Source organism: Manis javanica, chromosome 4 (assembly GCF_040802235.1).
Source record: "Manis javanica isolate MJ-LG chromosome 4, MJ_LKY, whole genome shotgun sequence".
Lineage (NCBI taxonomy): Eukaryota > Metazoa > Chordata > Mammalia > Pholidota > Manidae > Manis > Manis javanica.
Genome location: NC_133159.1, coordinates 42,582,889 through 42,598,852, shown reverse-complemented (window position 1 = coordinate 42,598,852; position 15,964 = coordinate 42,582,889). Strand labels below are relative to the sequence as shown.

The following is a 15,964-nucleotide window of genomic DNA, read 5'->3' as shown; positions in this document are numbered from 1 at the left end:
GTGTCCCTGGATGACTTCCCAAGGCATGACTTCATTTCCCAGGGCTCCAAGCATGGGATCTGGAAAGCCAACTCCATTCAGTGCAGCCCCCAGAGAGCAACCCAAGCAAGCAGAATGCTAATCAGAGCTGGGGCCCTTCTTTTTTTCCAGTCTTATTAAAACACCACAGAGATTAAGTAATGACTTGGCCCTATTTATAGTTCCCAGTTACCCTCTCAGGAATTGGATGAAGCTTCCAGGAGCTGTGCTTTCCGCCTTTGGGGCCAAGACTGAGGACATGGGCATAGGGGTGAGTTTGGAACTTACAAATAGTGAGTAAGGAGAGGAGTCAGTGGACCATGGCCTCATCCCGAGAGATGTGCAGGGAGGCCCAGGGCAAAGTGTGGGTGTACTTTTCGGGTATGGCTATTCATGCCTTCGGGGTGCATTATGTCTGCATTTTATGCCACCAAAAGCACAGACCTCCTGGGACAAACAGGAAGACTTCCCATGGGTGGTCAAAGACAAAAGGTAATGTACATTTTCCCATTTAATAATTGAAAGTATAATCTTTATTAAAATCTGCTGGATAAGATCATTGATTATTAGTCTGAGCACGTGTCTTTGTCAGGAATTACTTTGGGGTGCTAGTTAAAGAGATACTTGAAGCAGCAGAGGCTTAAATAAGTTGCATGCTTGCCTTTCCTCCCAAGTAAGCAGTTCAGAGTTGGGTAGCTTGTAATGATCAGGATCTCAGGCTTTCTCTACCGTGCTCAGCACTTAGCTTTTATCATCAGTGTGTCTCATGGTTCAAGAAGGTTGTGGAAACACTAGCGATTCTGTCCATATTTCAGGCAGAAAGAAGCCAAAGGGTCCTGGCTCAGTGAACACCTTTTTAAGAGTTCACCAGGAAGCACCACCCAGTGACCCCCATTTACATCTCATTGGCCACCCCTTCGGCAAGGGAGGCTGGGAGATGGGATTTGATGGCAGGGTCTTGTGGCCCCTGTAACATCCCAGGGCCTGTAAGTAAGGAAGGGATATTGGACACTGGGAAGGCAACTAGCCTAAATTACTCTAATTTTAAAGGAAATTGTGAAGAAATGTACATACTTGGTGTGAATTCTGTTCAGTTTCTTACAGCTTATGAATGTTCTTAGTTTCTACTCAGGCTAAAGCAGCCTTCCCTCTAAGCTTTATTAGAAAACCGTCTTGTAAGTCACTCGAACCCCCTGGGCCTGTATGCAGGAGAGATTTTCAAACTCTTAACAGTTGGTACAGAGTGGTCACCCTCCCTTCTGGTCTCAAGTGCCCAGGGCTGGTGGACCGCTGCATTCAGGCAGGCTGCCTGCCTGGCATGCCCCCAGCGCTAATCCTGGCTTTGGGACTTTGGGTCTGCTTGATGTCACGTGACCCCTGCTTCTCCTCTCCCTTGGGACAAAGCTGAAAGTAGTGGGAAAAGCCCTGACCATTCTTCCCCAGTTTTCTGCCTTGGTGGCTCATTCTAGGCCCTCTCCCTCCTGCCATATGTTCACACTGAACCAGTATTTTAGCAGCAGTGAAAAAAAATGACAGCTTCTGCTTCTCAACAGTGGCTGCTGGGATATAAAGCGAAGAAATAATGCACACTCACATTCATGAATGTAACTCCGGTAGGAAGAGGGAGCCTGGTAGAGGGGGCAGTGTGAGTGTGAGGCACATGGTCTGTTCAAGGAAGTGCAAGCAAAAACCTTTGTTAGCATCTCTGATTTAGATTAGACTCCTAGAAGCAGATTGTAAAGACAAAGATATAATGCCTTTAAGATGTAATTGCAAACTGCTTTATAGAGAGGCTGCTGCCAGAACCACGTGACTATGCTTATGTCACCAAGCCTCCTCAGCATTGTGCATTGTCATTTAAAAAACCCTCTGCTGGTTCGCAGGTGAAAATGACTTTATTAATGAAGCTAACCATTTTTAAAGAGCTTTTTTGGCTACTTCTGTTTCTTCTTTTGCCAAGTGAGTTGCCTGATCATGACTGTCAGTCATTTTCTGTTGGGGTATCCATGCTTTTGTGGTCCACCTATGCATGCTGCAAATATTTACTGAGTGCCTGTTATGTGCCGGGGACACAGCAGAGAGCAGAACGGATCTTGATTTCCAGGGAGCTGATGTTCTGGAGAGAGGAGACAATGAATAAGGATGAGACTTGTAAAACTCTTTGTAGATTTAGGATGATAACACTTTGTCATAAAGTTTGTCATTGGCTTTATAATTTTATTTGTATTTTAATCCGTCTCAGAGAGCTTCTTCACCTTTTTAGCTTTCTACTTTGGCATATTTGTAGGTTTATGGGAAAGTTATGGAGATAGTACAGAGAGTTCCCGTATGCCCCTCACCCAGCTCCCCCTGTTGTTAGCGACTTACATAACTACAGCATTTTTGCCAAAAACTAAGAAATTAAATTAGTACATTATTAACCAAATAACAGACCTTATGTGGGTTTCACCAGTTTTTCCAGTAATGTCCTTTTTTCCAGTCCAGAATCCAATACAGGAGACCATGTTGCACTTAGGAAATTGTTCATTTTAATGTAGTAAAATTTATTGGGTTTTTTTATGGCCCATTTTGTTCTTAGAAGGTCCTTCCATATCCTGAGATCTGATGAAATGTTAATCTGTATTTTCTTCTAGCTTTGCATGGTTTCATTTTTTAGATTATTTCTTTAAACCATCCGGATTTATTTTGGTGTAAGTAAATAAGGATATAACTTTTATTTTTCCTAAGAGTCGGTTGGCTGTACAGTGTTCTGTAATGAAGCCTTCCTTTGCTCATTGATCTGTGAAGCAACTTTTATCAAATAAATACTTAGATGTACTAGATTCTGTCTTTGGGGTACAGGTCTGTTACACTGAGTTTTTTATTGACAACCCTGTCAGTATTATACTGTTTTGACGGTTATATCTTATAGTATGACATGACAAGATCCCCTTCTCCTTTAGCTTTATGAAAATAAGAATAATGATACCACTTATGTGCCAGGTCATGTGTTTGACACAGAAGATAAGACATGAATGACCAAGTCCTGCCTTCAGGGGGAAGCCAGTGACACACTGCAGCATGCTGGAGCGTAGTGACCCCAAGGGAAGGCCTGCAGAGGCAGCCTGGCGCAGTCAGAGAAGGCTTGGCCTCTCACTGATTGGAGTAGCAGTTAGAGAAGCTGGAAGGGCATTCCAGGCAGAAGGAACAGTGTGGACGAAGGGCTGGATGCTGGGAAAGTATGCCACATACTTAGGGGATTGCACACACTTGGTGTTGGAGCTTTAAGTGCTGGGCATGAGAGTGGCTGGTGGTGAGAAGAGGGAAGACCACAAGGAAGTGGGCCTGGGTCATGGAAGGCCTTGGTTGCCAAGGCCAGAAAGGCCCTCCTGGCCTGGCTTTGGAATTCTTCAATGACTGACTCTCTTCCCAGGAACATGTTCCCAGCCAACCTGGTAGAAGCCACATTCAAACAGGTAAGTGGGTCCCTGGGCAGCGGAGGGGTGGGCAGGCAGGGCCAGCCTGGGCCCAGGGAGGAAGTGACAGGTTTATCCAACAAGTCTCCCTGTCTCCTGAGGGTGGGATGCTGGAGTGGACAGGAGGGGCAGGACCTAGATCTGAGAGCATCCCATGGCCACACCCCTGCCCTGGGATCCAGCTTCTCAGGAAGAAAAATGATGAGCATGGAAGGAAGTCTTTATGGACTGCTCTTCCTGCTCTGGGTTCCCACCCGTGCTCACATGCTCACCGCCTCACTCAGTCCTCATAGCAACCCTGCCCTCCGGGAGGGTCACCCCCTCTCCTGGATGAGGAAACTGAGGTGCAGAAGGATTAAAGGATTTGCACAAGGTTATGCCACTAGTAGATGATAGCTAGTATGAAATCCCAGGCCTGTCTGTCTGCTAAGGCTGTTTTCTCTTTCTTTTTAAAAGAAGTCTTCCCCCACCAGAATAGTGATAGCATTCACTGTAAAATACTAGGAAGATGCTAAAAAATACAAAGTGGAAAATCAAAGTCATCTCCAGTTCCAGCACCTAGCAATAGTGGTAGTAGTTAGTATGCTTCTAGGATTTTTTCCCATGCATAAGTATATTTAAAAAATAATAAAATTAGGATCATAGTGTAGATACAATATGCATCTTGTTTGTTTCACTCCTGTTGTATCTGTTATATCAGAGCATTTTCCCCAGTTATTAAGCAGTCTGTTAAAATATAATATTTGTGGTGATAGAATAGCCTGCTGTAAGGCTAGCCTGTGACTGACTTACCCATTCCCCATCTCAGAGGTCCTTTAGGTTGTTTTCCAAGTTTTGTGCTTTTAGAAATTACAGAAAACATCCTTCTATACCAATCTTTGCCTGCACTTCTAATAATTTCTAATTCTTGTCTCCTTCTAAAACATCAGCTGGTTGGTTGATTCAGTCCAGCATTTCCCGACCCCCTTCCCTGTGCTGAGCCCTGCATTGGGTCTGTGGACACCAAGGAAGTGGCTGCAGGTTGGAAAGGAGGCTCCGAAATGGGAGCAGTGAAACCTTGAATGAATCATTCTCTCCTGACCACATGCCATGAGCCAGATAGTGAAGGGCCCTGAATGCTGGGCTAGTAAGTTTGGGTTTTACTCCAGCAGTGATATGGAACTAATTGAATGTGTGAGGGAGAAAAAGAGAGTGTTGCTGTACTCCTTAACTACCTGGAATGCCCTCCTGTTTCTCTTGACAAACTCTAACCCATCCTTCAAGACCCAAATCAAATGTCCCCTTCTTTGTGAAACTGTCTGACTCAGAGTAAGTCACTCCCTCCCCAAGGCTCTCAGAGCAGAATTCAAATCTGGTTCACTTTTTTTATTCCCAGCACCCAATACAGAGTGTTCACATTGGGATAAGGATGATGGTGGTGGTGGCGATGGTTGTGATAAGAGCAATAATAGTTAAATAAGGTTTACTGTATGCCGGGTACCATTGTGAACATTTTACGTATATTGTCTCAGTTAATCTAATAAGCTAGGTATTATTCTGGCACCCATTTTACAGATGAGGAAACGGAATCACAGAGACTTTGAATCCCATATATTTTCAGAGTGGTTTCTGCCCCCCCACCCCTCCCGGGAGTCTTACCTGCCTGATACTGTGGTGTTGGGAGGATAGGAGCCCTCCTTGTGCCTGAGAATGAGAGGGAAAGACCCAGGAATGCTTTAGGGGCAGAGGAGGAAAAGCAAGGGCTCAGCTTTGTTCGGTTCTTCCCAGCTGGGCCCTCGCCTCATCAAGAAGGCTTGGGGCGAGCTGAGCTTTTTAAATAGAGGCCCAAGCTTCCATCAGCAGGAGGCAGGGCTGACTGGCCGTTAGATGGATGGACAGCGGATGGCTGGGGGGCCGAGATGAGAGAGCGGAGAATCATCTGGGTGAACGAGGGGATGCCTGGGTGGTTAGAGTGGCCCATGTGGGTGTCACGACACCCAGAAGGAGGAAGAAGAAAGTGATAAAGAGAGGCATGGCCAGGTAGTGTGCACACGGATGAAGGCATATCATTTTTGTTTGTAAAATTTTGATAATAATCTCTCCTGCCTCACAGGGTTATTGTCAGTCAAATAGTTCATGAGCAGATACAAGTGCTTCCAATGTGTTATTATTATAGCTATTGTTGGTATTAATAACAACACCTGGCCCTCACTCATTCCTGGTTGGGGTGTCGCCCACCAGTACCGCACCAAGACCATCCCTGTTGTCAAGGCCCCCAAGGTGGCATCAGAGGAGGCCCCTTCTCAGCGGACCCTCATCTACGGGGTCCAGGAAGAGAATGGCTCTCATGTGCAGAACTTTGCCTTGGACCTGACCCCACCACCAGAGGTCGTTTACAAGTCAGAGCCTGGCACCACCGATGGCATGAACGTGCTGGGCATCGTCATCTTCTCTGCCACCATGGGTATGTGCTGCCCAGCCTGCCCCCTGCAGTGCCCTGGAGCCAGCCCCTCCCTACACCCCTGCATCCAGTAATCTGAACGACCTGGGGTCTTGCCCTCTTCCGATGGTTCCCTGCTATCCCATCCGAGGGTGTGGCTCAAGGCCTCATTCCGTTACTGAGGGGCATCTCCAGGCCCGCCAACTCCAGCGGGAGCCAGTGCTCCTCATACAGAATCCACTGGAGTCCCTGGCTGCTGGTTTGCCTCCGGGGCTGCTGGCTCTCGCTGAGGAGACCGTGCCTCTGGCCTCCTACCGGCATCTGTTCCTGAGCTTTTTACTGAGGTCTGGGGATATGGGCGGTGGAGGAATTTACACTAAAGAACAGGACAAATCTAAAAACTATTCACCATCACTGCCTAAAGCCCTTATCCCGCGCCCCCACCCCCACCCGCGTACCCCCTCTCTCCTCGGACGTGTCTGTGCCTTTCCTGGGCCCACGGGGCCTCCCGGCACACCTTTCTCTTTGCTACTCTTCCCTGGGCTCCCTGGGCCCCCCGACCACGGGCTGCTTACCATGAAGCTGGTGAAGCCTAACTTCTGTAGGCCTTTAAAAAAATATTTGTATTCTTTCTCTTAAAGACAGCCCCAACCGTATAAGCTTCAGAGCCTACAACTTACGGATATGCCTTGGCCTGAGGTGCCCCCCCGACCCCCAACCCCACAAAACCTTTTCCCCTGCTGGCCCCAACTCCCCCACACAGAACAACCCAGCCAGTCAGTCCTTCTAGGCCAGGCCGGGGGTCATTATGCGTCTTATTCTAGAATTGGCAGCAACCTCCCCCATCACCCCATCCAAAGGCCTGGACGGCCCTCTCTTGCTTTTTTGAGTTCTCTACAGTTCTCTTCTCAAGTAAAAAGCCTCACTATCCTCCAGGTGGTTCATGCAAGAAATAAAATCTGGGGGTCATTTACTGCCTTGCCCTCTGCCCCACCCACATCCAAATCCCATCAGGTTTGCCTCTGAAAATCTCTAATCCCTGCACTTCCCTCTACCCACTGACATCACGCTGGTTCAAGGCCATCATCACCTCTCGCCTGGTTCTACAGAAGCTGCCTAAGGTTCTACAGAAGCTGCCTAAAGGGTCCCCTGTCCTCTCGTGTCCTCCTCACAGGGTCACAGGGTCCCCGCGTAAAGCCCCAGGGGCTGTCTGCTGCATGTGGGAAGGGGCCCCAGCGTGGCACAGGGCTGTGTGATCTGGCCCCTCTCCTGGCTCCTGTCGCTTACCTTCCCCAGTCCCACTGCCCTTTGGCTTCCTCAGCCTGGCTGCTCCTGCCCCATCTTCTCCCCTGCACCTTTCTCGTCCTTGGGGTGGGAGTGGGAATCTCTGGGTAAGCATCAGGTCCTCAGGAAAGTCTTCCCAGACCCTGGACTGGTCAGATGCCTTGTGCTACTCCTTAAACGTTTGACCCTATTGATGATACATGGTTGTTTGGGTTATGGTTTAATGTCTGCCCAGCAGCAGGGATAAGCTCCATGCAGGTGGAGACAGGCCTGGCTTATTCTCCCCACAACCCAGCACAGTGACTGGCCAGAGCGGACACCCAGTAAAATCTGTTGGGGAGTTGGGGAGATGGGGAGATGGATGGGTGGCCAATGAGGGATAAAGGAGCTCTTATCATCTTGGTCAAAAGGTCAGAGGGGCCAGGACCTCAGGGGCCCCAGCGGGTTACTAACAGTGTGTGGAAGCACCCTCAGCACATCTGACAGTCAGTCCCCAATCCTGGACAGTGTTTCTCCTCCTTAGCCTTCACCTCTCTCTAAGGGATGGGAACATATGAAAAGGACATCTATGGGCACTGGCAGTGCAAAAGAAATCCTTGAGATCCTTTGACTCATTTCACAGTTATTGAACATGGGCAAAACTGCCCATGTATCAGTGAATGTGTGCATGCACGTGCATGTCAGCATGTGCACATCAGCATGTGCCCGCGCCTGGATGCCTGCACTTGGGTGTGTCCAGTTCTGTCTGTACCCGCATCTATGTGAGCCTGCACTGTAGCACTGACGTCAGTGTGTGCCCATGTTTTGAGTGTGAGCAAGCATACTTGCACCACTGCTCCAGATGGGGCTTTCTTCAGTCCTCTCAGCCCAGCCTCCTTTTCCATCTCCTCCTTGGTGCTGGGCTGTTGGCTGATGCTCAGGGCTCACTGGCCTAGATTGCCACACCCTGAGTTCCAAGCACACTAGCCGCCAGCCAGCCAGGGCCTTTGGGTGCTCCCTGGGAGATCCAAGCCCAGCCTGACCAAGGGCAGAAATAGCCTGGGGAAGGACAGAGCTGACAGGGGATCTGGGTGTGGTCTCAGCCAGGCTGCCACAGGCCAGATGGGCAGGGCTCAGCCCAGTGTCACCTCCAACTTGAGCTGCTCCTGCCTGTCCCAGCAGGGCCCCATCTCATCCCATCACCATGTGGTAGATGTTCCTTGCACAGTGTGCATCTGGGCTTCCTGGGGTGGGGAAAGAGCCCCTCTCTGGAGGCCAGGCTTAAAATTCCTGCCCTGCCCCTCCCTGGCTGAGTCAGTCCATGAGACCCTCTGAGCAGTGACAGTAAGTTTCATGAGGGCAGCACAGAGTGTGTTCTATGTTTTGCTCTCTATTTTTGTGTCACCGGCAGGGAGAGCAGTCACTCATCACTGTTTAAGGAGTGCCCTGACAGAGCTCACTTACATGGAGCTTACCCAGGGAAGAGCACACGCATGCATGCTTCCCAAGTGAAGGAAAGCCCAGGACCCCAAGGGGAGAGCAACAGTGCCTTCAGGAAAGGCTTTGCCACTCATTCATTCTTCATTCATCCAGTGATTGTTGTTGAGCATCTACTATGTGCCAGCTGAGGGGGTACAGTTCTGGCCCTTATGGAGCTAACCTTCTGCTAGAGGAGACAGAAAAAACAGAAACTGGAAAAGAACAGTTAGAAGGTATAATAAGTGATATGAAAGGCTCAGAAAGCTATGAGACAGAATAATAAATGGGGAGTTTGCCAAGGGGAGTGGGATGGGTCTCCAAGCCATGTGGAGAGCTAAGTGGGCAGAGTTTCCAGTATCAGGAACTACATGGGCAAAGGCCCTGAGACAGTTAAGAGCTTGACGAATTGTAGAAACATAAAGGATTGCAGGGGTGCTGCAGCATGGTGAGGAAAGGCAGGGCAGGGCGGATGGGCGTGAGAGAATCGACAGGGGCCCCATCAAGTGGGGTCTGAAGCCCTTGGTTGTCTAAGTGCTCAGGGAAGCCAGTCGGGGCCAGTTGGCAGGGAACATTGTTGTCTTTGAAGATGACGCTCGCTGAATGGATCAGAGGGGAGGAAGAGATGAGGGCCTTGTGAGGTTACTGCCCTTGTCCAGTGGTAGAGCCTGAGGAGAGGGGAGGGAGCAGAGGGTAAGCACTGGCACATCAAGGACTGCCGGGAAGTCAGCCAAGGGCCAAGGTGGGTGCGCGTGCCAGTCTGTCCCTGCGTCTGTGGGCCACTGTGAATGGGCACGTACTGGTGCCGTTAGTGCCTGTGCCATGGTCTATGGCAGCGCTGGTATGCTCGTGTGTCCCTGTCCCCACAGGCATCATGCTGGGCCGCATGGGTGACAGTGGGAGGCCCCTGGTCAACTTCTGCCAGTGCCTCAATGAGTCTATCATGAAGATTGTGGGCGTGGCTGTGTGGTAAGCCTCATGGGGGAAGGGGTGTCCTCTTCTACTCCAGCCCCTTCCCGCCCAACCCTGGGCAGATGGACAGCATGCCCCTCTTCTGCTTGCCGAGAAGTAAGCAGAAAGCTGCACAGGAGGCTCAGCCCTGGCCTGGATACCCCTGCCCTTACCAGACCTAATTCCAGCCCTGACCTGCCATTTCTGGCCTGGTCAGCCCCACTGGAGGGGAGCTAAGTGCTAATCTGGCCCTGCTCTCCTGGTCTAGTTTCCCCATCACATGGAGCCTCATCACCTCAGCTTTGGAGAAAGGTCGCTGGAAGTGAGAACCAGCTGCCAGTCCTCATTCAGAGTTCACACCTTAGGAATCTTCTTGTCCAGCCTTGCATATTTCAGATGGGGAAATGCAGGGCCTGCCAGGGTCATGTGTGGGGCTTGTGGCACTGCTGGGCTGAACCATGGACTGCTGAGTCAGGGTTGCACCTCAGAGGCCTGGATGGGAAGGCAGAGGTTCAGAAGTTGGTGCAGGCCTGGGCCAGTTGAGTGTAATGGTATTAATGATGCCATGTGCTGGGCATCTTGGCACAGTCTCATTCAGCCCTCACAGGAGCGCAGGAAGCTCAGGTGGGCTCAGGCCAGACAGTGGTCAGCACTAGGGCCGCCTGGAACCCTTGCCTGCATGGCACTGAGCCAGCTGTCCTGCACCACCCCCCACCCAGGTACTTCCCCTTTGGCATTGTGTTCCTCATCGCTGGCAAGATTCTAGAGATGGACGACCCCACAGCCATCAGAAAGAAGCTGGGCTTCTATGCGGTCACCGTGGTGTGCGGGCTGGTGGTCCATGGCCTCTTCATCCTGCCCCTGCTCTACTTCTTCATCACCAAAAAGAACCCCATCGTCTTTATCCGTGGCGTCCTCCAGGCCCTGCTCATTGCACTGGCCACCTCCTCCAGGTAGCACGATGGGTGGGATGGGGAGGTGGTGGTGGCTGAACTCTGTTCATCTGTTAATTCATCATTTGTCCACAGCCATAGAACCATGGAAAGTGTCAGCAAAGCCTGCTTCACAAACATAGGGCAGCTCTGGTAACAAGACCAATTTTTGAAATGTTTAAGGCCCCACCTGCCCAAGTGGCAGAAAACTTCTTGAGGCTTTCCCCTCATCCAAGTGCCCACACCCCTAAGTTCATTCACTCGACTTAGGGGCCCGTCCACACATCAGGGGCAGGGAGAGCAGCAGAGTGACGAATCCACATTGCTGTCACCATTCCCTGTTACACGGTGTTTCTGCTGGGGTCAGGCCCTGTGCTGTATAGGGCCTGTCGACTGCTGCTGGGACACCCGGCTGGAGGCCCCATCACAACCTTGGCAGTGTCTCTAAACCCGCAGGGAGTCGAATCATGGTTCCATCACCCACCAGCTGTGTGACTGTGGGCAAGTCACTTGACCTTCCCTGGCATCGATTTCCTCCTATACAGACCAGGAATCTTTGTAGCCTGTGCCTCAGAGGGTTGCTGTGGGGATCTATGGAGATAACCCACTGAGGTCAGGAGAGCTGGTCTGGGCTGGATGAAGTGGTACCTGCCCTCAGGGATCCCAGAAGCAGCAGAGTGCAAAGGAGCCCAGGGAGTCAGAGAGTGGTGCATACTGGCTGTCAATCAAGAGGGAGGAGGCAGTCACTTACATACGGTGAGGGTATCCAACCCTGTGAACAAAGGCTGGTCTTCTTGCGGTGAGTGTCCAGGCTCCACAGGGAAGTCACTTAAGCTTGAGCCCACGTATCTCTGGTGCCAAAGCCTGGCTCTTCCCTCCACCCCTTACTTCCTCCTTTTTTCTGGGTCTCAGCTTCCCAATCTATAAAATGGGAATGAAGGCCGCCACAGACTTCCTCCCTGGCAGCCCCATGACCCCACCCTTGGCAGCTGCAGCACCTCACCTAGGACTCAGGAGGAGCACAGTCCCAGTGAGGAAAAGCCCCGAAAGCCTTGTTCAGGAACCTCCGCCCTGGATAGGGGCCAGGAAGTAAACAGGAAAGAGAAAGTCCAAGCAGCTGCCAGCCCCACCCCACAGGCCAAGCCCTGCCAGAGCATCTCCTGTTGGGCAGGAGCCACGGCCTCAAGCCCAGCATGTCCTCGGCTCATTGGAGGCTCTGGCAAGTGGAAGTGGGCTCCCACTGGGGCCGCACCAAGCTAGGTCTGTCCCAGCACTGCCACCAGGAGCTCCAGCAGCAAACACAAGAACAACAGTAGCTACCACTGGCTCAATGCTCACGATGTGCTGGAGACTGTTCTAGGCGCTTATCACTGAATCCTCCTGATAGCTCTCTAATCTAGGTATTGTTTGGGGCAAGGAAATTAAGGCACACACAGGTTAAGGAACCTATCAGGGCCACTTGGCCAGTAGGAGGACAGAATCTGAGCTCTGCCAGTCTGGTCCAGAGCCCTGCTGTTAACCACTTCATCTACACTTGGCACAGAGGCTGACTTTGAGTCAGCCCCTCCTCCCCCCTGGCCTTCAGTTTCTTCATCTGTAAAATGGCCTCAAAACCCTCCCACACAGGAAACTGTGAGGATCAAGTGAGAGTGTGTATAAAGCATGGTGCCTGGCATGCGCCCTACTACTAGGCAAGGCTCCCTCCCCTACCTGCATGAATGGTGGGGGTCTCTGAGGCCCTGGGCCCCAGTGGGTCTGGCCTGGTTGCTGGCCACATACTCCTAAAGGGTGCCTCTTGAGACCATTTTCCAAGTCCCTTCAGCCTGTCTCCCCCATGGTGGGCAAGCTGACCCAGGTAGGGTCGAGCTTCCTGGCAGGCGGGCAGCCCGGAGGCCCTGGCATAATGGAGGAGGTGGTGGGCTGACACTGGACCCTCTGCCCACAGCTCAGCCACACTGCCCATCACCTTCAAGTGCCTGCTGGAGAACAACCACATTGACCGGCGCATTGCCCGCTTTGTGCTGCCCGTGGGCGCCACCATCAACATGGATGGCACCGCACTCTACGAGGCTGTGGCTGCCATCTTCATTGCCCAGGTCAACAACTATGAGCTGGACCTCGGCCAGATCGTCACCATCAGGTGCATGCCAGACACCCCAGATGCAGTGTGGATGGGCTGGAGGCAGGGGCAGTACTGGGAGGGCCTTCAGGATTTTTGAACTCCCAGAGCTAATGGGGCCTCTGGGGCCCAGAGAGGACAAGGGCCCATCGTGAGCCACACTGTGTGTGCTCGGGCCCCCACATGGCCTGGCCTCTGACTTGGGGCACAGAGCTCCTTCCCAGAGCTGCCCTGCAGAGTGGGAGCTCCCCGGGCGGAGAGGCCTGGTCCACAGGAGGGCCTGTAGTCTGCACGCACAGGGTGAGCAGAGGCACGGGCAGGACTGAGGGACAGTGGAGAGCCACTGGTGTGGCTGGAGCTGAAGGAAGCCTGCTGGGGTGAGAGGCAGAGGCTGGGGAGGCTGCCTCACATGCCAGCCCGAGGGCACAAGTCTGACCCTGGGAACCAGGCCCCAGAGGGAGGCTGAACGGAGTCGTGTGGGTGGACGATTAAAATCTTGGGGCAGCTTCTTGGAAATCTATAGCAGCCGTGGCTCCAGACACTCGGTTTTCCACAAACTCCTCGGGAGCTTCTGCTGCGGCCAGGGATGGGGGCCCACGGGGCTGTGGGACCTGGAACGGGGACCCCCGAGAACTCCTGACGAGCCCTGCCCCATATGGTTGTCCCCAGAGGCCCTGGCGTCCTGCCCTGACAGTGAGCCCTGCCCCTCTGCCCCTCCTCTCGCCCTCCCTGCCCCTCCTGCAGCATCACAGCCACGGCAGCCAGCATCGGGGCAGCCGGCATCCCTCAGGCAGGACTCGCCACCATGGTCATTGTGCTCACCTCCGTGGGGCTTCCCACCGATGACATAACCCTCATCATCGCCATCGACTGGGCTCTGTGAGTGGAGTTCGTCCTCACCACCCCCACCCCCTGGGCAGCAGGCACTCAGGGTAGACCAGGGAACTGCTGCGGGCTCCTTACTCATCAACACTGGCCTGGCTGAATAATTCCTGGGGCCCCCTTTACAAAAATTAAAATGTGGGATTCCTTGTTCAAAAATCATAAAAGAATTTCAAGAGGATGAGAGCAGAGCATCAGACTGAGTCCAGGCCCGTCTCGGCACAGGCACAGTCACATGGCCATGAGGCTGGTTGGCACCAGCCTGCCTCAGCATTGCTGGGGGTCTCAGGGCTCCCGAGGATCTGGGAGCACCTCTCTGTGGGTCCTGCCCTGGGAGAAGGGACCCACGGGGGCCGCTGGGGTAGGTGCCACCCTCCTCCAGCTCCCCTCATGCAAGTGCCCACCTTGGCTCCCCAGGGACCGTTTCCGCACCATGATCAACGTGCTGGGTGATGCGCTGGCTGCAGGGATCATGGCCCACATCTGCCGGAAAGACTTTGCTCAGGACATGGGCACCGGCACTGAGGTGAGAGCAGAGCCTCCCTCCCAGCCTGGCTGCCCAAAGCCTCTGGAAGGTAGAGCCAGGGTGGGGTGGGCAAGGCACCAGGTCTCCCCACTCCATCTGGGCAGCCTTTGGCCGGTCCTGTTGTGCCTCTGCACCTTGGTCTCCTCATCTGGTATGGGGGTGATTAATTCCCCTGACAGCTGGTTGTTGAGCACCTGCCATGGCCAGCAGTGACCCAGACACAGGAGGAACAGTAGTGAACAAAGTAAGATAAACCCTTGCCCTCAGGGAGCTTGTACCCTGGCATAGTGGTGGTGCTGGTCCTGCTGACAGTGCGAACACGGGTGCATCTGCTCAGGGCATGTCTGCAGGGCTCCTTCGGTAACTGCATGTGGCAGGCTGCCCCACTCCATGGAGGACACTGAGGCCCAGGCAGGGGAAGCACCAGTTCCCTCACTGGACCCTGTGGATCAGGTCCCCTCCTCTGCTAAGACAGCCCCAGGAAGAGACAGGACAGCTTGGAACTGAAGCCCAGAGAGACGCTGTGACCTGTCCAGGTCCCACAGCACACTCACAGGAGTCAGCCACGTGTGTCCCTACCCTTGGCCCCTTCAGTCTTCCCTGGTCTTCCTCGCTCTTCCTCAGTCTCTCCTGCAGCTACCATGCCCGTTTTCCTCCCCAGAAACTACTGCCCTGTGAGACCAAGCCAGTGAGCCTCCAGGAGATCATGGCGACCCAGCAGAATGGCTGTGTGAAGAGTGTGGCTGAGGCCTCGGAGCTGACCCTGGGCCCCACCTGTCCCCACCATGTCCCCGTCCAGGTGGAACAGGATGAGGAGCCAGCTGCCCCCAGTCTGGACCACTGCACCATTGAGATCAGCGAGCTTGAGACCAATGTTTGAGCCTGTGGAGCTGCAGGGACCAGGGAGGCCTCCAGGGCAAGGGGCCAAGGGCAGGTGTCAACTCACCACTTTCCTTAGCAGCTGACAGGGCTGGGCTTGCACATTCTTCCCACACTTGAGAGGCTGAAATTAGCCCCACTTGATGGAAAATAGAGGCTCAGAGAGGACAAAGACTGCATGTGGGAGTCCCAGCTAGAAAGCAATGGGCCAGCACAGCCCAAGCCCCAGCTGGGACATGCCCACCACATTGGCCTGTGAGGGCGGCAGGCAGGGGTTATGGCACCCACTTCCTGGATCTCACAGTTGAGGCTCTTCAAGCTGAAAACACTTGCCCCAGGTCTTAGAGCAAGTAACGTCAGGGTCAGGGCCCTAACTCAAGTCTTCCAAGACCTGGCCTCTCCCTCCCGGAAGGCCCGATGCCAAGAGGCTCTGCTCCTCCCCAGGAGCCCTTCAGCCACACTGCCATCAGTTTATGAAGACACAACAGCATCCTGGCTCTGCCCTGGCTGCGTCTCGGCCCAGGCCAGCCCTCGCTTTGCTGCTAACACGTGGCCTCAGACAAACAGCTCTCCTGGAGGACCGGCCAAGCCCAAGACCAGGGCCACTACCTTCCACATGCCACAGCCTGTCCCATTTCCCATCCCACCCATTACTTCTCACAAAGTTCATCCAATGCGGAGACAGAGCTGTCTTCACTAGACTGTGGGGACCCTTGAAACATCCGGGCGAGCCTCCCCAGGACAGGTGGGCCCACTGGGAGCAGGGAGGTAGGCTTGCCTGGGATGCTTCAGTCAAGCCGCCTGTGTAGCCCTGGGGTCAGTGCTCCCCAAAATCCTGTGGGATACCGCAGAGTTAGATCTTCTATTCCTTCCTGTGTTTGTAAATTCAGTGATAACTAAATAAAGGTATTTTGTTTTTCAAGTCTTGTGGGCTTAGCGACCATACTCCAGCCAGCATCTGTTTTTTGGGCTAGCATAGGCTGTCAGCACAGGCTGGCCCATCTGAGCAGTCAGAGTATGCACAGGCCTGCCAGGCAGCCAGAG

The 15,964-nt window shown here is 53.1% G+C and overlaps 1 protein-coding gene and 1 long non-coding RNA gene across 2 annotated transcripts in view; one reads left to right on the top strand and one right to left on the bottom strand.

The window, feature by feature from the left end:
* SLC1A7 (solute carrier family 1 member 7) overlaps nt 1–15,842 on the top strand; it is a 44,196-nt gene extending 28,354 nt beyond the window's left edge. The window contains exons 4-11 of the mRNA XM_017679807.3: nt 3,431–3,473; nt 5,694–5,916; nt 9,501–9,600; nt 10,302–10,535; nt 12,460–12,654; nt 13,378–13,512; nt 13,933–14,041; nt 14,703–15,842. Coding sequence (XP_017535296.3) covers nt 3,431–3,473; nt 5,694–5,916; nt 9,501–9,600; nt 10,302–10,535; nt 12,460–12,654; nt 13,378–13,512; nt 13,933–14,041; nt 14,703–14,921 — 1,258 coding nt within the window. The 3' untranslated portion in view covers nt 14,922–15,842. The remainder of the gene's footprint in view (nt 1–3,430; nt 3,474–5,693; nt 5,917–9,500; nt 9,601–10,301; nt 10,536–12,459; nt 12,655–13,377; nt 13,513–13,932; nt 14,042–14,702) is intronic.
* LOC140848892 (uncharacterized) lies at nt 524–10,289 on the bottom strand. Its single transcript, XR_012130166.1, has 3 exons — nt 9,943–10,289; nt 6,468–9,299; nt 524–2,134 (listed from the first exon to the last, which is right to left on the bottom strand). It is a non-coding gene; the product is annotated as an uncharacterized lncRNA (long non-coding RNA).
* Nucleotides 15,843–15,964: the final 122 nt, after the last annotated feature.